The sequence below is a fragment of the Mucor mucedo genome (genome assembly GCF_025094135.1).
Source record: "Mucor mucedo strain NRRL 3635 chromosome Unknown EV154scaffold_170, whole genome shotgun sequence".
In the NCBI taxonomy this organism is placed as follows: domain Eukaryota; kingdom Fungi; phylum Mucoromycota; class Mucoromycetes; order Mucorales; family Mucoraceae; genus Mucor; species Mucor mucedo.
The window spans coordinates 71,227-85,361 of record NW_026252454.1 but is presented as its reverse complement, the minus strand read 5'-3'; the positions used below and the strand labels follow the sequence as shown (position 1 = coordinate 85,361).

The following is a 14,135-nucleotide window of genomic DNA, read 5'->3' as shown; positions in this document are numbered from 1 at the left end:
TTAACAACGATGAAATATACGTGTTTATACCATACAATTTATTATTTAATTCTTTTATTCGGACCTATGTTAATAGTTGCTTAACCAACTGTTGGAAAAGTTAACCGAATCTATCCATATTTTAATTTGTAACAAATGTAATATTTACTTGGAATCAGGACGCAACGGTATCCAAAAAAAACAGGTTTACTATTGTCCTATCCATGTGGGCTGGTAATGATCGACCTGTTGCTTGTCAATAAGACAAAAGAGCCACCTTCCTTTAGTAGATCGATAGCTTTATTAAAAAGTTCTGATTCGTCTGACACTGTCTGAATTTTAAAGTGTAAAAAAAAAAACGGTTGCACACTCTATTTTTGTGCGCGCACCCCTTACCCCCCCCCCTCCTCCTTTCTTTATAGACATATATATAAAAAAAAACAATAATGGATCCCACCAAATATAATCAAGCTGAGCAAGAGCAAATTCGTGCACTTATTGAACAAAAACAAATTACCGATTTCATGGATTTGTTCACCCGACTTACCGATCGTTGTTTTAAGGAATGTGCTAATGATTTTACAAGTAAAGCAGTGTCTTCCAGAGAAGAAGCTTGTGTGAAGCGATGTGCTGATCGTTTTTTGAAGCATTCTGAACGTGTGAGTGTTCGTTTTGGAGAACTCAGTGAAACTGTAAGTTCCTTTTTTTTTTTTTTAAATATATACGTATAGGACACGGTTTATTCATTCATTATTTGTAGTTGAACCAAGCATCTCAACAACAGCAACAGAATTAGATGAATGGGAAACAAAAGAAAAGGAGGATTAGAACATTGTAAATATAGAAAAAATCAATCGGACGAAAAACAATAAATGGTTATTTTCAAGCAAGGGGGGGTTGGAAAGTGTTTGCATATAGTACCTTGGATTTTTTTTTTTTTTTATGGGGAACAGGTTTTAAAGTTATAATGGATGAATAACTATAATCATGTCTGTATATATTTTTTATTTTTTTATATAGATATTCAGATAAATAGTGAAGAAAGGGGGTTTAGAAAGAGAGAGAGAGAGAGAGAGAAAAAGGCATCATTAATTAAAAGAAAAAAATAAAAAAGAGAAAGAAAGGGTAATACATTGGGGGGAGCATTTAAGTCTATTATAAATGTGTGTGGGTAAGGGGGGGATAACTACTTATGGCAAAAAAAAGGGGAGAGAGAAAGACACTTCTTGTTTAAAGGGCAGCGACGATAGCTGCAAGGGCAGCAGTGACAGCAACGGTAACGGAAACCTTAAGAGAAGTAGCAGCAGAACCTTCAGGAGTGGCCTTTACAGAATTAGGGACACCACTGCTGGCTTGAGGGGTAGTTGTCTTGGAATCACCATTACCAGCAGGAGTAATAGCAGCTGGGGTCTCACTAGCAGCGGGGACAACAGCTGCTGCTTGATGCGTTTCAAGGTAGGAGCTTCCGGATGCCCAACCAGCACAAACGCCAACAGGACTCAATTTGACAGCAGGATGCAAGATAGGTAAAGCCTTAAGAGCTGCGCCCACTGTTACATTGTTTAAATCGTGCATTAAAGAGTTTCCTCCACCTTTGGTTAAAGAAGAAAGAGTGTTCACCCATTGAGTAACATTGCCTAAAAGACCAGCTTCAGTTTGTCCACCAGCAGTAATTCTCCAATCTTGAGAATCAACAGACCACATGGCAGGAGTATAACCAAGTTGGTTGACAATATAACGTACACGATCATCGATATCACCACGAGGCTATAAAATAAAATTGTTTAATATAAAGATTTACTGACAATATAAAACTACTTACGGGACGCATCAAACGGGGGGTGACACCAATGACTTCTTTAATAGCGAGCTCGGTCCATTTCAATTCACCAATGATTTGCTCAGTGGAGAGTGTAGTTAACTCAGCATGATCCCTTTTTAAACAAAGAAAATTAATTTAATTGTCATAGAGACGTTTGTAATGGTTAGACTTTACCAAGTGTGAATACCAATTTCATGACCTTGATCATAGGCTTCCTTAAGGACTTCAGGCCACATAATGACTTGCTTACCAACCACGAAGAAAGTGACTTTAACATCAATTGTCTTCAAGTAGGCTAAAAGTTCACGAGTGATTTCATAAGGTCCATCATCGAAACTCTAAAATAAGAAAAAAAAAATTTGGAGTTATAAATTTTGATTGTTGTTGTTGTTTACACTTTAAACATACTGTTCCCCAAATGGTCTTGTCTGTACAATGCACAATATCAGTGGGCTTAACACAACCATCCCAGGTCCAGTTACAATATGTGTTTTTACCAGTGGGATCAGCATTTTGAATAATACCACCAACTAATAAATAATAAATATATTAATATCAAAAAAACTTGTCATCATCCAGTTGTGTATGTATTTACTTGAAGTAATGATATTAGGAGCAATACTCAATGCGGGGTCTTCCTTAACTAAAGCTACCCATTCAGCTTTGGGGGCAGGCTTAGTTGCGCCTACAGGATACTCATTCTTCCATGCGATTTTGGCGTTAGGAATAGCGTATGATTCAGCAACAACAACGGCAGGTGGGGCTGCGGCAGCTTGTGCGAAGGCGATATCGGAATACAAAAGTGCAACTGCTGTTGCGATCAAAATAGTCTTATTAAAAATCATAGTGGGTAAAAATGAGGGAATAAGGAAAGAAGAGAGAGTGAGAGATAGAGAGAGAAAGAAGAAAACGAAATTTAGGGAGCAACCATTATATACTATTCGTAAAAAAAAAAAAAAAATCTATAAATAGGGTTATATATAAAAGTACAAGAAGCTCAAAAAAAAAAAGAGAGAGAAACTCGAGGGCTAAAAGCGGCTTTTCTATTACTCACAAAGGGGAAGTAATAGAAACAATAGAAGTAACAGAAGGACCAAGTGGCCCAAGTCTAATATTTTTTGCGACTGTTAAAAGATCTTCTTGTTCCGTTTGGACGATCCCTGTGCAACCTCATAGGAACTAATTATAATAAATAATTTGGTCTGATGTGTTACAAAATACCTTTGCGATACTTTGCAAATTAATTGTTGCATCAGACACATTTAAGGTAATCACACACTAACTCTAGAGTTGTACTGAGGTGTTACGTACAACGCATTCTCATCCGAACATTGATGGGGGGGGGAAGACAGGGAGGGGGAGTCTATAATTAAAAATGGACCCAAGCCCCCCACGTACACACACACACACCAAGCAAGCGTATTGTTTAATAATAATAATAATAATAAAAAAGACTTATCTAAATATAAATTGTACACTCCACTGAGGCTGACCTTCATTTTGTTTATCCTCAGCCATGCCTTCATAAACAGTATTGACCGCATGTTGTTCCTTATCTACTTCATCCTGATGTGGCTGCTGCTGTTGTTGTTGCTGTTGTTGTTGCTGTTGTTGTTGGTTGCTAATGTAGCCCAATTGTTCATCCAGTTCTTGTGGTGAACATTCCAAATCCGTACAAATTTCGTCGTAATGATGTTTCCCATCTAAATAAGGAATAATATCTGGGTGGATGACCATCCCAGTATATTCATTCACCACTAAATGATATTGACTTTTGCAGGGAAAACTAGATTGGGTTTCACTTTCATGTGTGCTCGCTAAAATTGGATATTTATGGACTCTGTAAATCAAACCTTTAATTACACCAAAAGATATCACACGTCTAAAATTATAAACATAAAGTGGCGGATCAGTAAAAAAAAAAAAAGAAAAGAAAAAAGGGCTGTATTTTTGCCAAACCTTTCATCAATATGTAACACGGATAACTGTTGCTCCTCAATCCAGTCTTTGACAGTCAATCCATGTTTTAGGCCACAATATAAGGCATAAATACGTTCAATCGAAATTTCTGGTGCATCTATAAAAGGAAGCGTCAGAACACAACAATTTAAAAAAGGTGTATATATACATATTTTTTTTTTTTTTAGGATCATACTAGGAATCATGATATATCGCAGACACTCCTGTGCAAGACCATATTTGGGATCAAACAAACGTGTGATTTCGGGTTTTACAGCATAAACGTTTGAGTATTGAAAGATATCTGTCATGATAATGCAGCCGTAATACCTTTTTGTAAACAAAAGCCCATCAATGTTCCCGCCTCAAACTCTCTCTTTTTTTTTCCACGCGCGTGCCCACTCCTTAAACTCCAGCCTTAGCGCGTAGAGGACACACACGTGTGTATATGTAGATATTAATAGCCCACTTACATCATGTGTTCCATGCTTTGTCTTGCCCATTCTCCTTTCACGTTTGCTAGTTCAGCAATCCGCTTTACATGATGAATACCATTAATCAGACTGGCTACTTTTTGAACAGTAATATCCCAATTAGGATTCATCATTTTACGCACATCCACAGTACACACGGGCACCTGATAATCATAGACGGTTCTTGGATTGGGGTACGTTGGGAACAGTTTTAAATTGATCGTATTAAAAGTGTCTATTTTGTAAAATAAATATATTAAGGGCCTTTCAAAGACAGAGGAAAATTAACTTACTAATGGGTATTTGACATTCACAATAACTATTAAGATCTTCGAAGAGTTGCTCAATCACGTTTTGCACTGTTTGCGATTCAGAACTCACGTCTTTTGATAAAAAGTTACATTCGAGCTACATTATTGTTGTCTTAGAAAAGCTTTACGGTGAAAGGTGGGGAGGGGAGGGGTTTTTTGTTTTACCTCTAAACCTTCAAGTACGCGAGAAAGTTTTCTGACAACGGCTTCATAACTGCTTGTTTCAGCATCTTGTTCAAACACAAAACAAAGATTAAATCGAAACTCATTTCTAAAATGACGGTACTTTTCATGATCGTGCAAGACAACAGGACAACCCATGACCTTGTACCCGTTGGTACAAATAGTGACCAGTCGCTTGTATAACTGTTTCTTGGGAATAATGTATTCACTAATGGCTTCGAAATCAATTAAAGTTTTGCCTGTTGTTTCTTGTTTTTCAGGTTGGCGTGTGATACTGCCTTCAGGTACTTGATGTTTGACAACTGTGCCTTTAATAATGTCAAAGACGGCATAAAATATACTGTGAATGCGTGGAAATCCTTGAAATTCCATTTCTTTTGTTTGAAAGGGCCAAAATTACAGCAAACCTTTTTCGGACTTTTTTCTTTTTTTGGGGGGGGGGAGAGGAAGAGATATCCCCATTGTTGCACCTACCCTACCCAGGGACGAGAGGGTGTATTTTAACTCAGTACAACCTTATTTTAACTATTTAGATATAAACCTACTACCCTTACAATCCTGTCTAATAAACAAAAAGTAAGGATGATAGCACCCCCCTCTCACCTCTCAATGCCTAAAAATATGATTTATTACCGACAGTATATATAAAAAAAAAAAGAAAACTTGGGGGTTTACCCGTGGTTTTTGATTTTACCCGTCGGTAATCCATCAGTTTCTCTCTTACTGTAAAAGCCGATATTTATATTTATTGACAGTGACACTGAACGGATCTGTAAAAAAGAGATAGGCGTAATCTCGATTTTTTTTTTTTTTTATGAAACAATTTTTTCTAATATCAGCTTTGGGGCTTTCATCATCGTATACCTTTTACATGTCCCTCTCACAATATGCCCCGATTTAGTCCCAATCATTGAAAAAAAAACAATAAGCCGTCATGTCAATTACTTTGATGCACACAAACCCGAAACGATTATAGGATAGGCGGTTTCGGGAAAAAAAAGCCCTTAGCAACCCCCCCCCCTCCCCCTTTATCATAAAAAAACAGGGTATAAAGAACTTATCTTGTGACAGGTATGTTACAAATCTTTATAAAGAAGTGTTCTCTTTTTTCACGGATTCATTATATGACTATATATAATGAAAATGTCTTTGCATGCATGCATGCATCCCATTCTTTGTGTAATATGAGTCAAGTTTAAGTGTGTGTGTGTGTGTGTGTATGTGCGGACAGCCCATATTGCATTCCAAGCGCGCGCGCAGAGGTGTTATTGATGAGACCTCTCCTCCCCCCATCCCCCTGGGTAAAATGAAATAAGGATAACAAGTTTCTAATATGCATATAAAGGTTACATTGTTCATTTTAGCAGTCGTCGTCTATTTATATAGTAATGCACAAATGGTCCAATTCAAGGATAAACCCATAAGCCTAATTTTTATGCGTGTCAGAAGCAGTAGCTTGCATCAAACATCAAGAACACGTTATATTGATCGGGTACACAACAGCTATTTTTTTTTTTTTTTATATATAGACTGAATGAACTTGTAAATACAGAATGTTTAATTTCATCATTACGTTTTGGATAAATTTTTTTATTTATTATAATTTCTATATGTACGTTTTCCCATTTTTTTTAAAAAAAAAGAAAGAAAGAGAGAGAGAGAGAGATGGGGAAAGAGAAGGGGTTATATAATACACAAAAAAAAAAAAAAAGAGGGAGTATTTAATAAGAAAATGGCCTAGTTAGTAATTTTGGTTCTGAACATGTTGAACCAGTGGAATTGGAGGGTGAAGGTAGACCGGAGAAACTGTTATGGTTACTAGCGGTTGTTTGTGTTGGACAATAGGATATAAAGGACGAATGATATTTGTTCAATTTACGAGAAAATTCTTGATTCACAGGATCAAATGACCAACATCGAGTACAGTATTCATCTTGTCCAAGAAATCGATTACAGCTATTGCATTTTTTATGACAGTCTGAACAAAACCAATCTGAACCAAGGCTTTTGTTACAATCTCCACACATTACTTGGTCTTGTGTCTGATGATTGAATGAAAAACTACTCAGGTGAGGTGAAGAAGGTGGTGATGGAAAGGAATTCATTTCGGTGCTATGTATATATATATATATGTGTGTGTGTATGTGATAATGAAAGAAAAAAAAAAGAAAAGAGTGAAAAAGAAAAAAATATAGGTATTTATATAAGCACAGACAAAGCCGAGAAGGAAACTTTTTTATTATTATTTTTGATTATTATTATTTGATACTCCCGCTTCCCCCTAATGCAATAGCATGTATGTAGTGTCAAATATGGCAACTTAAACGCCGTCGGTTCGGTTGATTGACAGCCATTTTTTTTTTTTTTCTTTACGTACAAAAAAGTGAGTGTGCGGGTTGTGAACTCGTCTCACTGATAAATTGAAAAGTAGTCTGGTCATTTTTTGTGTCCCTGAACATATTAGAAAAACACGTGTGATCACTTTTAATGAAGAAAAAAAAAAAAAAAAAACAGGGAGGTTTACAACAACATTTCATTATTTGCAGATCGTTTAATATTAGTATATGATAATCAACTCTTTTTCTGTCCGTCTTATATATTTAGATACTTTTTTTTTCTTTTCTGAAGAAAGTTTACTTAAGGTTTTTATTTCTTCTGAATTTACAATTCTAAAAGAAGCTTCTGTTATTATCTACTTTATGTGTCAGTATTGTACTAATGACGTTTTTATGTGTGTTTTTTTTGTCAATAATAAATAAACAAAAAGGAAGAATTTTTTTTTTTTTACAAGAGTTTCAATCCTGCATCTGCAAATTGTTGAGCTTCGGCAGTTGAAAGAGGAGGAATTTCATTTGCAGCAACTTTAAGAGTGGGTAAAATATCTCTGTAATCACTGAACAACAAGTGACGATAGTCAATCGTGTCTATTTGAGTCACAAGGTATACCAAAAGGCGCGCAAACCCGTGATGACCAAACGATACGGCTGCATATTGAGCTACGAAGCCTTGATAAAATTGGAAGAAAGGTACCTGAGCTTGTCGGATATATTCCGATGATCTCCGCCAGGCATTCTCCAATCCAGCCAGGTTGGTCTTTTGTCGACACAGGTAGTCTAACCATTGTCCTAGAATTTTTGACACTCGCTCATCCCAAAAGATTTCACGTTCACTTTCCATACCCGCCATTCTTCCCTCGCGATCTCCAATCAAAAAGATCTTCATCATGCTCACAATAGCAACTTCATGGTTAATATCTGTCGTATAAAAGATTTTCGTAGATAACTCCATCGTGTTGGCAACCACCGTTGCTGCATCATCCTGTACCTTTTGTGCAACTTTACATTTATCGAGGTGGTATAAACCATCAATGGGCGAAAGAATAAAGGCACTCGTCTCTAACGATGACAACCCATCCACCTTTTCTTCCGCACTACGCGTATACATCAAGCTCTTGAGCTTTCTACCATCCATCTCGAATAAACTTTTTGAAATCTCGTAATTGTTTTCATCATGCTGGAAATAGAAGGGTCCCAAGCTACTGGTTAGGTCGCCCAAAGTTTTAGTAGAAAGACAAAGCTGCAAGAGGTCTTGCGCCAACCACGTTTCGACGATACCCATGTGTGCACCTCTGATACCAGATTCAAGTTCCGCCAATCCCAAACTCATTCCCCAGCACTTTTCCTTTTCCTGGCAGTGCTTCAACCATAACCAGAAGGCATATCTTGAGAGCATGTCCTTTGAATAATCTGCCTTCAATAAATGAATAATTTGAGCTGATCGAAGTCGAGTTCTAGCTTCATCGCGGTACAAGGAGGGGGCAGAAGAAGAAGAAGAGGAGGAGGTTTTTTTGTCACTGTTCAGTGAAGCATATGCAACAATAAATTGAATGTAACGAAGGACATGATTTGTTGTAGTGGTGTAACCTAATGCAACGGAATTACCGGATTCAAAGTTAGCATCCTCTTCAATAACAGCTTTCCAAATTTCTCCAATTTCCAACTCGGAAGAAGGAGGAAATCTATTTAAATGAGAAGCCCAGGCACCTAAATAGCCCAAAGAGGATTCGTACAATTCTGTGTGGTTTCTGTTTCTGCTTGCACGTAAAACTGCCGTAATCGCAGGTAAATAAGCTGTGGGTTGATGCCAATCAATTGCATGAGCAGGTGTAGTGAGATGTGGGTCCGCTGCACAATGTAAAAGCACCTCCAGTAATCCCATAGCCGTTGAAGCCCTCGTAGCATCCATCTCAGTGCAGTCACTGGAGAGAGCAGCACGAAGCCAATTCATCACAGGTCCATGCAGATCCTCCAAGGTCGGAACAATGTATCCGTAGCAAGACAAGACTCGAATCAACTTTAACGTTTCAAGCTGGAGTGCATAAGCTCGTTGTTTCATACCGTTACAGGCAGCATCTGGAGAGGTTACCAAAAATCGTAACGTGATGCTTGCCTTTTCGACCAGACTTTCCGCAATTTGTTTACTCCCCTGAGCTAGTACTGTAAGGAGTCGTACAGATGCCAAACTGGGATAGCATGAATGTGCCTTCTTGTTCTCGTCGTCAGTCGTCATTGGCCATTGCGTGTTCACAATTCCCCAAGAAATGACGGGTTCCATCAGCTCTTCTTCTTCAATTGCCTCACATACATCCTGTCCTGCTTCGGCCATACGTACCAAAATTCGCACTAAACGTTCAACAGACGCTGGATCCATCTGAATCAAATCACTACCACTATCGGATCCTAAAAGATATCGAATACGAGGTAAAATATCCATCTTGATTAATCCACGTACAAGATCACGTTCTGCAAGTGCAGCATCATCACGCTGTTCTTCTTCACTCGCGCTGGGTTGCCCAGAACTATGTCGTACACGGTCTACTAATTCTGTCAACTTGTCGTTTAACCCCTTTCGCTTGATCTGTGAAGCCCCTTCAGGTAAGATAGGGCGTGCAATATGACCCAAAAATTGATTGAAATCATGAGCCTCCAAGAGGGATTGTTCCCATTGTGTATCATTGTCCAAGATCAGGGCTGATAAAGCATGGATGGCACTGACAAGCACAATTAGGTTACGATCGTCCAATGCCGAACGAAGATAGATGGAGGCCGAATGTTCTTTTCCGGTAAAGACGGTCATGACATGATCCCAAACATCTTGACCTTTATGTTGTTTCGCTTGAGTGATGATACGACCCAAAGTGGTTAATACCATGGATCGTTGAGATGGAACTTGACTACGAGCGAGGTAAAACAATTCGGCCAGGGTATAGCCGGCCTTTTCGGGTTCATCGCCATGATGATGCAGACCTAAATGTCTTGGTAAATCTAACTTTTGATCCATAATACGACCTTGTAAATCAAAACGAAGTTTACGATAGACCCTTTCGGCTTCAGTGGCTTCCGCTTCATTACTACTTTCGAGTTCGAGTTCCTTGAGTCGCTTGGATGTCTGCGCCTTGATCTCCTTGGTCAAGAATCGATTGTCCATCCAAGCTAATTTATCGTTTTCGGTAGGTACATCCTCAAAGTATTGCTTCTTCATCTGTAATAAATCGTCTTTATCCTCTACCTGTTCTTCAAAAGAGACGGTTTTCTTCTTTTGTTCTTTTTTGTCTACCGTCTCCTTTTCTTTTGGTGAGGCTTTGGATTTCAGCCCCCTCATTAATAATGCAATGGATTCTGGACTCAAGGTGCTCATGATTTCCTCTCGTGCTTCCTCTAATTGTTGTTGACTCATTTCACCAATACGACGATCATTGTCGTCATCAAACAGCGAGGTATCCAACATGGCCGAATTTTGTGAGGCCACTTGAGGAGGCGCATCCACTCTAGGCTTCGCACTTGATTTATTTCGTTGCGCCTCCAAACGTTTCTTGAATTCACTGCGATGGACAGGTTTAGGAAAACCTGCATGCTGCTCACGAGACGTCTTACCTTGTTGATTGGCAGTGGGTAATGTGGGTGCATTCACTTTCTCTACTTTGTGTTCGGTAATATCTCCCAACACTTTACCCAAAAGAGAGGTGAGATCAATCATTTTCTTGGTGACGGGTACATGAGGTTCGGGATTAGGATCCATGACGGGTTCGAATTCTTCTTTTTCCTCCTCGATGCTGGTGTTTAATGAAGGTGTCTCTAGAGCGGGTGCCTGCAAAGTGGGAGTCTCTAATGCAGGAGTCTCTAAAGCAGGCAAGCTATTGCCTGGTTCTAATGCTGGCATAGTAGTAGCTTGCTCGGTTGTCGAAGCATGCAAACGTTCCGAGAAAAGACTACGCTTAGGTTTATCCATGACAGGTGCGGTTTTGCGATAAACTTTGGCAGACGGCATTTGCTCTTTATCGAAGAACTCTTGCTGGAGTCTTTCTAAATCATCGTCGTCCACATTAAACGTTGGTCGAGTAAATTTGCTCATGGGAGGGTTTAAAAAAAAAAGGTGTCAAAAAAAAAAAAAGAGCTAGAAAAGTTTTATATATATATTTTTAAAATGAAAAAGCTTACAATGAACGGAGCTTCAACATGCAACTTTTTTTTTTTTTTGAAAAAAACATGAACGCGAAAAAATATAAATTATTAACAGACGCGGTGTTTTCTCTTTCTCTTTTAGTCAATAAAAAAAAACAAAAACAAAAAAAAAAATTGGTCATGGAGACGAAGCCAAAGAGATCGATCACTGATCATTTCGCCATTGTACCAAAAGAAAAGAAAAAGGAGGTCAAGATTCATCCCTTGTTCACAAAAAATATGACCAAGAAGCCAGTGTCTCCTCCTCCACCACCAACACCACCAACACCACCAACACTACCAACACTACCAACACCAGCAGCACCAACACTAGCAGCGGCACAGCCTACACGCACAAAAAAATCCACCGAAAAAATAAGACGAGCCAAAAAGATTAAAACCAATAAACAGTTGGATATATTAAATGCCACTGTCGATACCCGTGGTTTCTTCCGATCTATAAAACAAGCTCGAGAAAACCGACACTCCTATCCTCTCGAACCTCTATGCGAACCCCCACCCCTATTTGATAATCAAGCCATTCAAGATTTAATGAACCTAAATTATCCACAATGGCAAAGTAATGCTAGCTGTAAACTATTGTTCGATTCCATCAACTTTCGTCCCAACCTCAAAATCCCATGGTGTGACAAGTACAGACCAAACTGCGTCGACGGTTTAGTCGTAGCTGATCTACCGGACCTTCAGTATCTGCGAGACTGGCTAGAGACCTTGAAAATCAGAAAGGATCCAGACAGAAAAAACGTGGGATCCCTACAAGGTGAAGACGAGCCTTTTAATCTCGTCTTGCTTGTCGGCTGCCATGGTATCGGAAAAACTGCCGCTGTCTATACCGCTGCCAAGGAAACAGGCTACTCTATTTTTGAAATAAACGCTTCCTCAAGACGTACAGGTAAAGATGTCATCAAACAAGTCGGCGAAATGACCGCAAGCCATCTCGTTCGCTTCGATCATCAGCAAAAAAAACGTAAAACTGGCGAAACCATCATCATTCGAGATACTGTCAAAAAGTCCAAAAAAATCGATATCGCATCCCATTTTAAACGAATGCTTACCATGTCTTCAGCCAACATACCACCAGAAAAAGAAGCAGATGCGGTGATGGAGGACGTTACATCGATTAACGGTACGTCTGAAAAAGTGGCAATAGAGGAAGACACCGTTATGGAAGAGGCAAAGCCCATCATCAATAATACGATCACATCCTTCTTCAAAAAAGCGATACAGACTCCTCCTCCTCCTCCTCCCCCTTCTCCGCCAGCAGCAGTAGTAGAGGAAGATGTTAGTTTGGTCCAAGTGAAACCTGTTAACAATACGATTACCTCCTTTTTTAAAAAGTCGGTGCAAAAAACCGCAACCACCGAATCCAGTATCTCCACGACAGAGTCCATTATGACCACCACTGAAAACACTACGACCACCACTGATACCACTATGACTACCACTGAATGTCAAACTGCCACAACAGAATCGAGCACGACCGCCGCAAAAGTCAGCGCAGAGTCATTAACTGAGACCGAAGCCGAATCTATGGATGAGGAAGCGAACATCAAGGATGAGCATAAGCAGAGTCTCGTGCTATTGGAAGAGGTGGATATTTTATTTGAAGAAGATAAGGGCTTTTGGCCAGCAGTGATTGAATTATGTCAAAAGAGTAGACGACCCATTATAATGACATGCAATGGTATGAACCCCATAAAAAAAATATGAGTGTGTGGATAAGATTTACAAAAAAAAAAAAACCAAAAAACCTCTCAAAACAATTCACATAATAGATGACTCAGAAATCCCGTTTGAGCAGTTAAATATCCAGACCACAATCTATTTTGAGATACCCGAAAAGCAAAGCATGCTGGCTTACGTGCAATTAATCTGCTGCTCAGAAAATAAGACGGTAGAGCCATATGACTTGGAATTTCTGTGTGAATTGTATCATTATGATATTCGAAAGGTCATTCAGACATTGCAGCTATGGCTCAATGATGATAACAGATATCTATTTGCTCGTGTCATGGGGTTTTTGGATTTGTTATGGATACAAGAAAACGATACGCTCGGGATTTTAATGGATAGATTAAAAGGATCCAGTGCAAAAACAATTGAACTATGTATAGATTACATTACATCAAAACAAGGGCAGCATAGACAAGAAAAGGTCATGGGAATAGAAGATATACATAAAAGGATGGAAAACGCAGCTTATGCGGACGCATGGATTGAATTCACCGATAAACAGAGACATCAGGTGAGTAGAATATGTCTGATTTCTTCTCATGAATTCGACTAACATACAAATCAATGATAGATTTATGCATATTCTGCAAATAAAATTCGCTAGTGATCAATCTTTTTTTTTTTCGATTCCATAGCTTTAGCGAGAACTTCTACACATGCTGCTTCAATTAATAAAAGCGACACTTGTCGTATAATTACAGTCTTCGTATAGCCATTTAAAAATTACATTAGAGTATCCAAAACTACCCCAAATATGGTCCTTCTACGAATAATTTTTCAAAAGCCAGTTTTTGTTTGTTTAGTGGTGTGATGCAACCTGAGAAAAATGTAGAATATAAATCTTGGCAACTTACGGTCGTTCCACTGCCAATTTGTTGATTTTTTGAAAAAAAAATCCGGACTGTAAAATATTATTTTTGCTCTTTTTTTCTTTACCCATACAAAAAAAAAATCATACTTTCTTTACCCTTAACATGAAACCAGAAAAGTCAACATATAATGGTAATGACCTCGCGATTAAATACTTTTCAGAGCACCCTGCTCAAGAATGGTCCTTTGAGGGATTCGAAAACGCGTTTAATGAGAATAAATCAACCAAAGCGAACCAAAAGACAATAAAAAGTATGTTTTTAAAACGCGTTAAAAAGGGAAA

General features: G+C 38.6%; 6 protein-coding genes across 6 annotated transcripts; 2 read left to right on the top strand and 4 right to left on the bottom strand.

Moving 5' to 3' along the window:
- Positions 1 to 389: 389 nt before the first annotated feature.
- Positions 390 to 1,129, top strand: EV154DRAFT_527831 (chaperone). Its single transcript, XM_051603521.1, has 2 exons — positions 390 to 671; positions 740 to 1,129. Exons 1-2 carry the CDS (start codon positions 426 to 428, stop codon positions 773 to 775), a joined length of 282 nt encoding a protein of 93 aa, XP_051451832.1. The 5' UTR covers positions 390 to 425; the 3' UTR covers positions 776 to 1,129.
- Positions 973 to 2,762, bottom strand: EV154DRAFT_527829 (uncharacterized protein). The gene is made up of 5 exons (XM_051603520.1): positions 2,397 to 2,762; positions 2,210 to 2,331; positions 1,976 to 2,139; positions 1,802 to 1,913; positions 973 to 1,746 (listed from the first exon to the last, which is right to left on the bottom strand). The coding sequence occupies exons 1-5, from the start codon at positions 2,644 to 2,646 to the stop codon at positions 1,210 to 1,212; spliced, it is 1,185 nt and encodes a 394-aa protein (XP_051451831.1). The 5' UTR covers positions 2,647 to 2,762; the 3' UTR covers positions 973 to 1,209.
- A 384-nt stretch (positions 2,763 to 3,146) lies between these two features.
- EV154DRAFT_473271 (nitrogen permease regulator 2) lies at positions 3,147 to 5,544 on the bottom strand. Its single transcript, XM_051597930.1, has 8 exons — positions 5,422 to 5,544; positions 4,710 to 5,340; positions 4,527 to 4,641; positions 4,234 to 4,468; positions 3,957 to 4,090; positions 3,761 to 3,878; positions 3,574 to 3,683; positions 3,147 to 3,522 (listed from the first exon to the last, which is right to left on the bottom strand). Exons 2-8 carry the CDS (start codon positions 5,097 to 5,099, stop codon positions 3,257 to 3,259), a joined length of 1,368 nt encoding a protein of 455 aa, XP_051451830.1. The 5' UTR covers positions 5,100 to 5,340; positions 5,422 to 5,544; the 3' UTR covers positions 3,147 to 3,256.
- A 904-nt stretch (positions 5,545 to 6,448) lies between these two features.
- EV154DRAFT_487108 (uncharacterized protein) lies at positions 6,449 to 6,832 on the bottom strand (the record flags this gene model as incomplete). Its single annotated transcript, XM_051598937.1, has 1 exon — positions 6,449 to 6,832. The coding sequence occupies one exon, from the start codon at positions 6,830 to 6,832 to the stop codon at positions 6,449 to 6,451; it is 384 nt and encodes a 127-aa protein (XP_051451829.1).
- A 385-nt stretch (positions 6,833 to 7,217) lies between these two features.
- On the bottom strand, positions 7,218 to 11,231 carry EV154DRAFT_527822 (uncharacterized protein). Its single transcript, XM_051603519.1, has one exon. The coding sequence runs from the start codon at positions 11,136 to 11,138 to the stop codon at positions 7,512 to 7,514; it is 3,627 nt and encodes a 1,208-aa protein (XP_051451828.1). The 5' UTR covers positions 11,139 to 11,231; the 3' UTR covers positions 7,218 to 7,511.
- Positions 11,232 to 11,338: 107 nt separating this feature from the next.
- On the top strand, positions 11,339 to 13,655 carry EV154DRAFT_473269 (P-loop containing nucleoside triphosphate hydrolase protein). Its single transcript, XM_051597929.1, has 3 exons — positions 11,339 to 12,932; positions 13,024 to 13,493; positions 13,554 to 13,655. The coding sequence occupies exons 1-3, from the start codon at positions 11,369 to 11,371 to the stop codon at positions 13,584 to 13,586; spliced, it is 2,067 nt and encodes a 688-aa protein (XP_051451827.1). The 5' UTR covers positions 11,339 to 11,368; the 3' UTR covers positions 13,587 to 13,655.
- Positions 13,656 to 14,135: the final 480 nt, after the last annotated feature.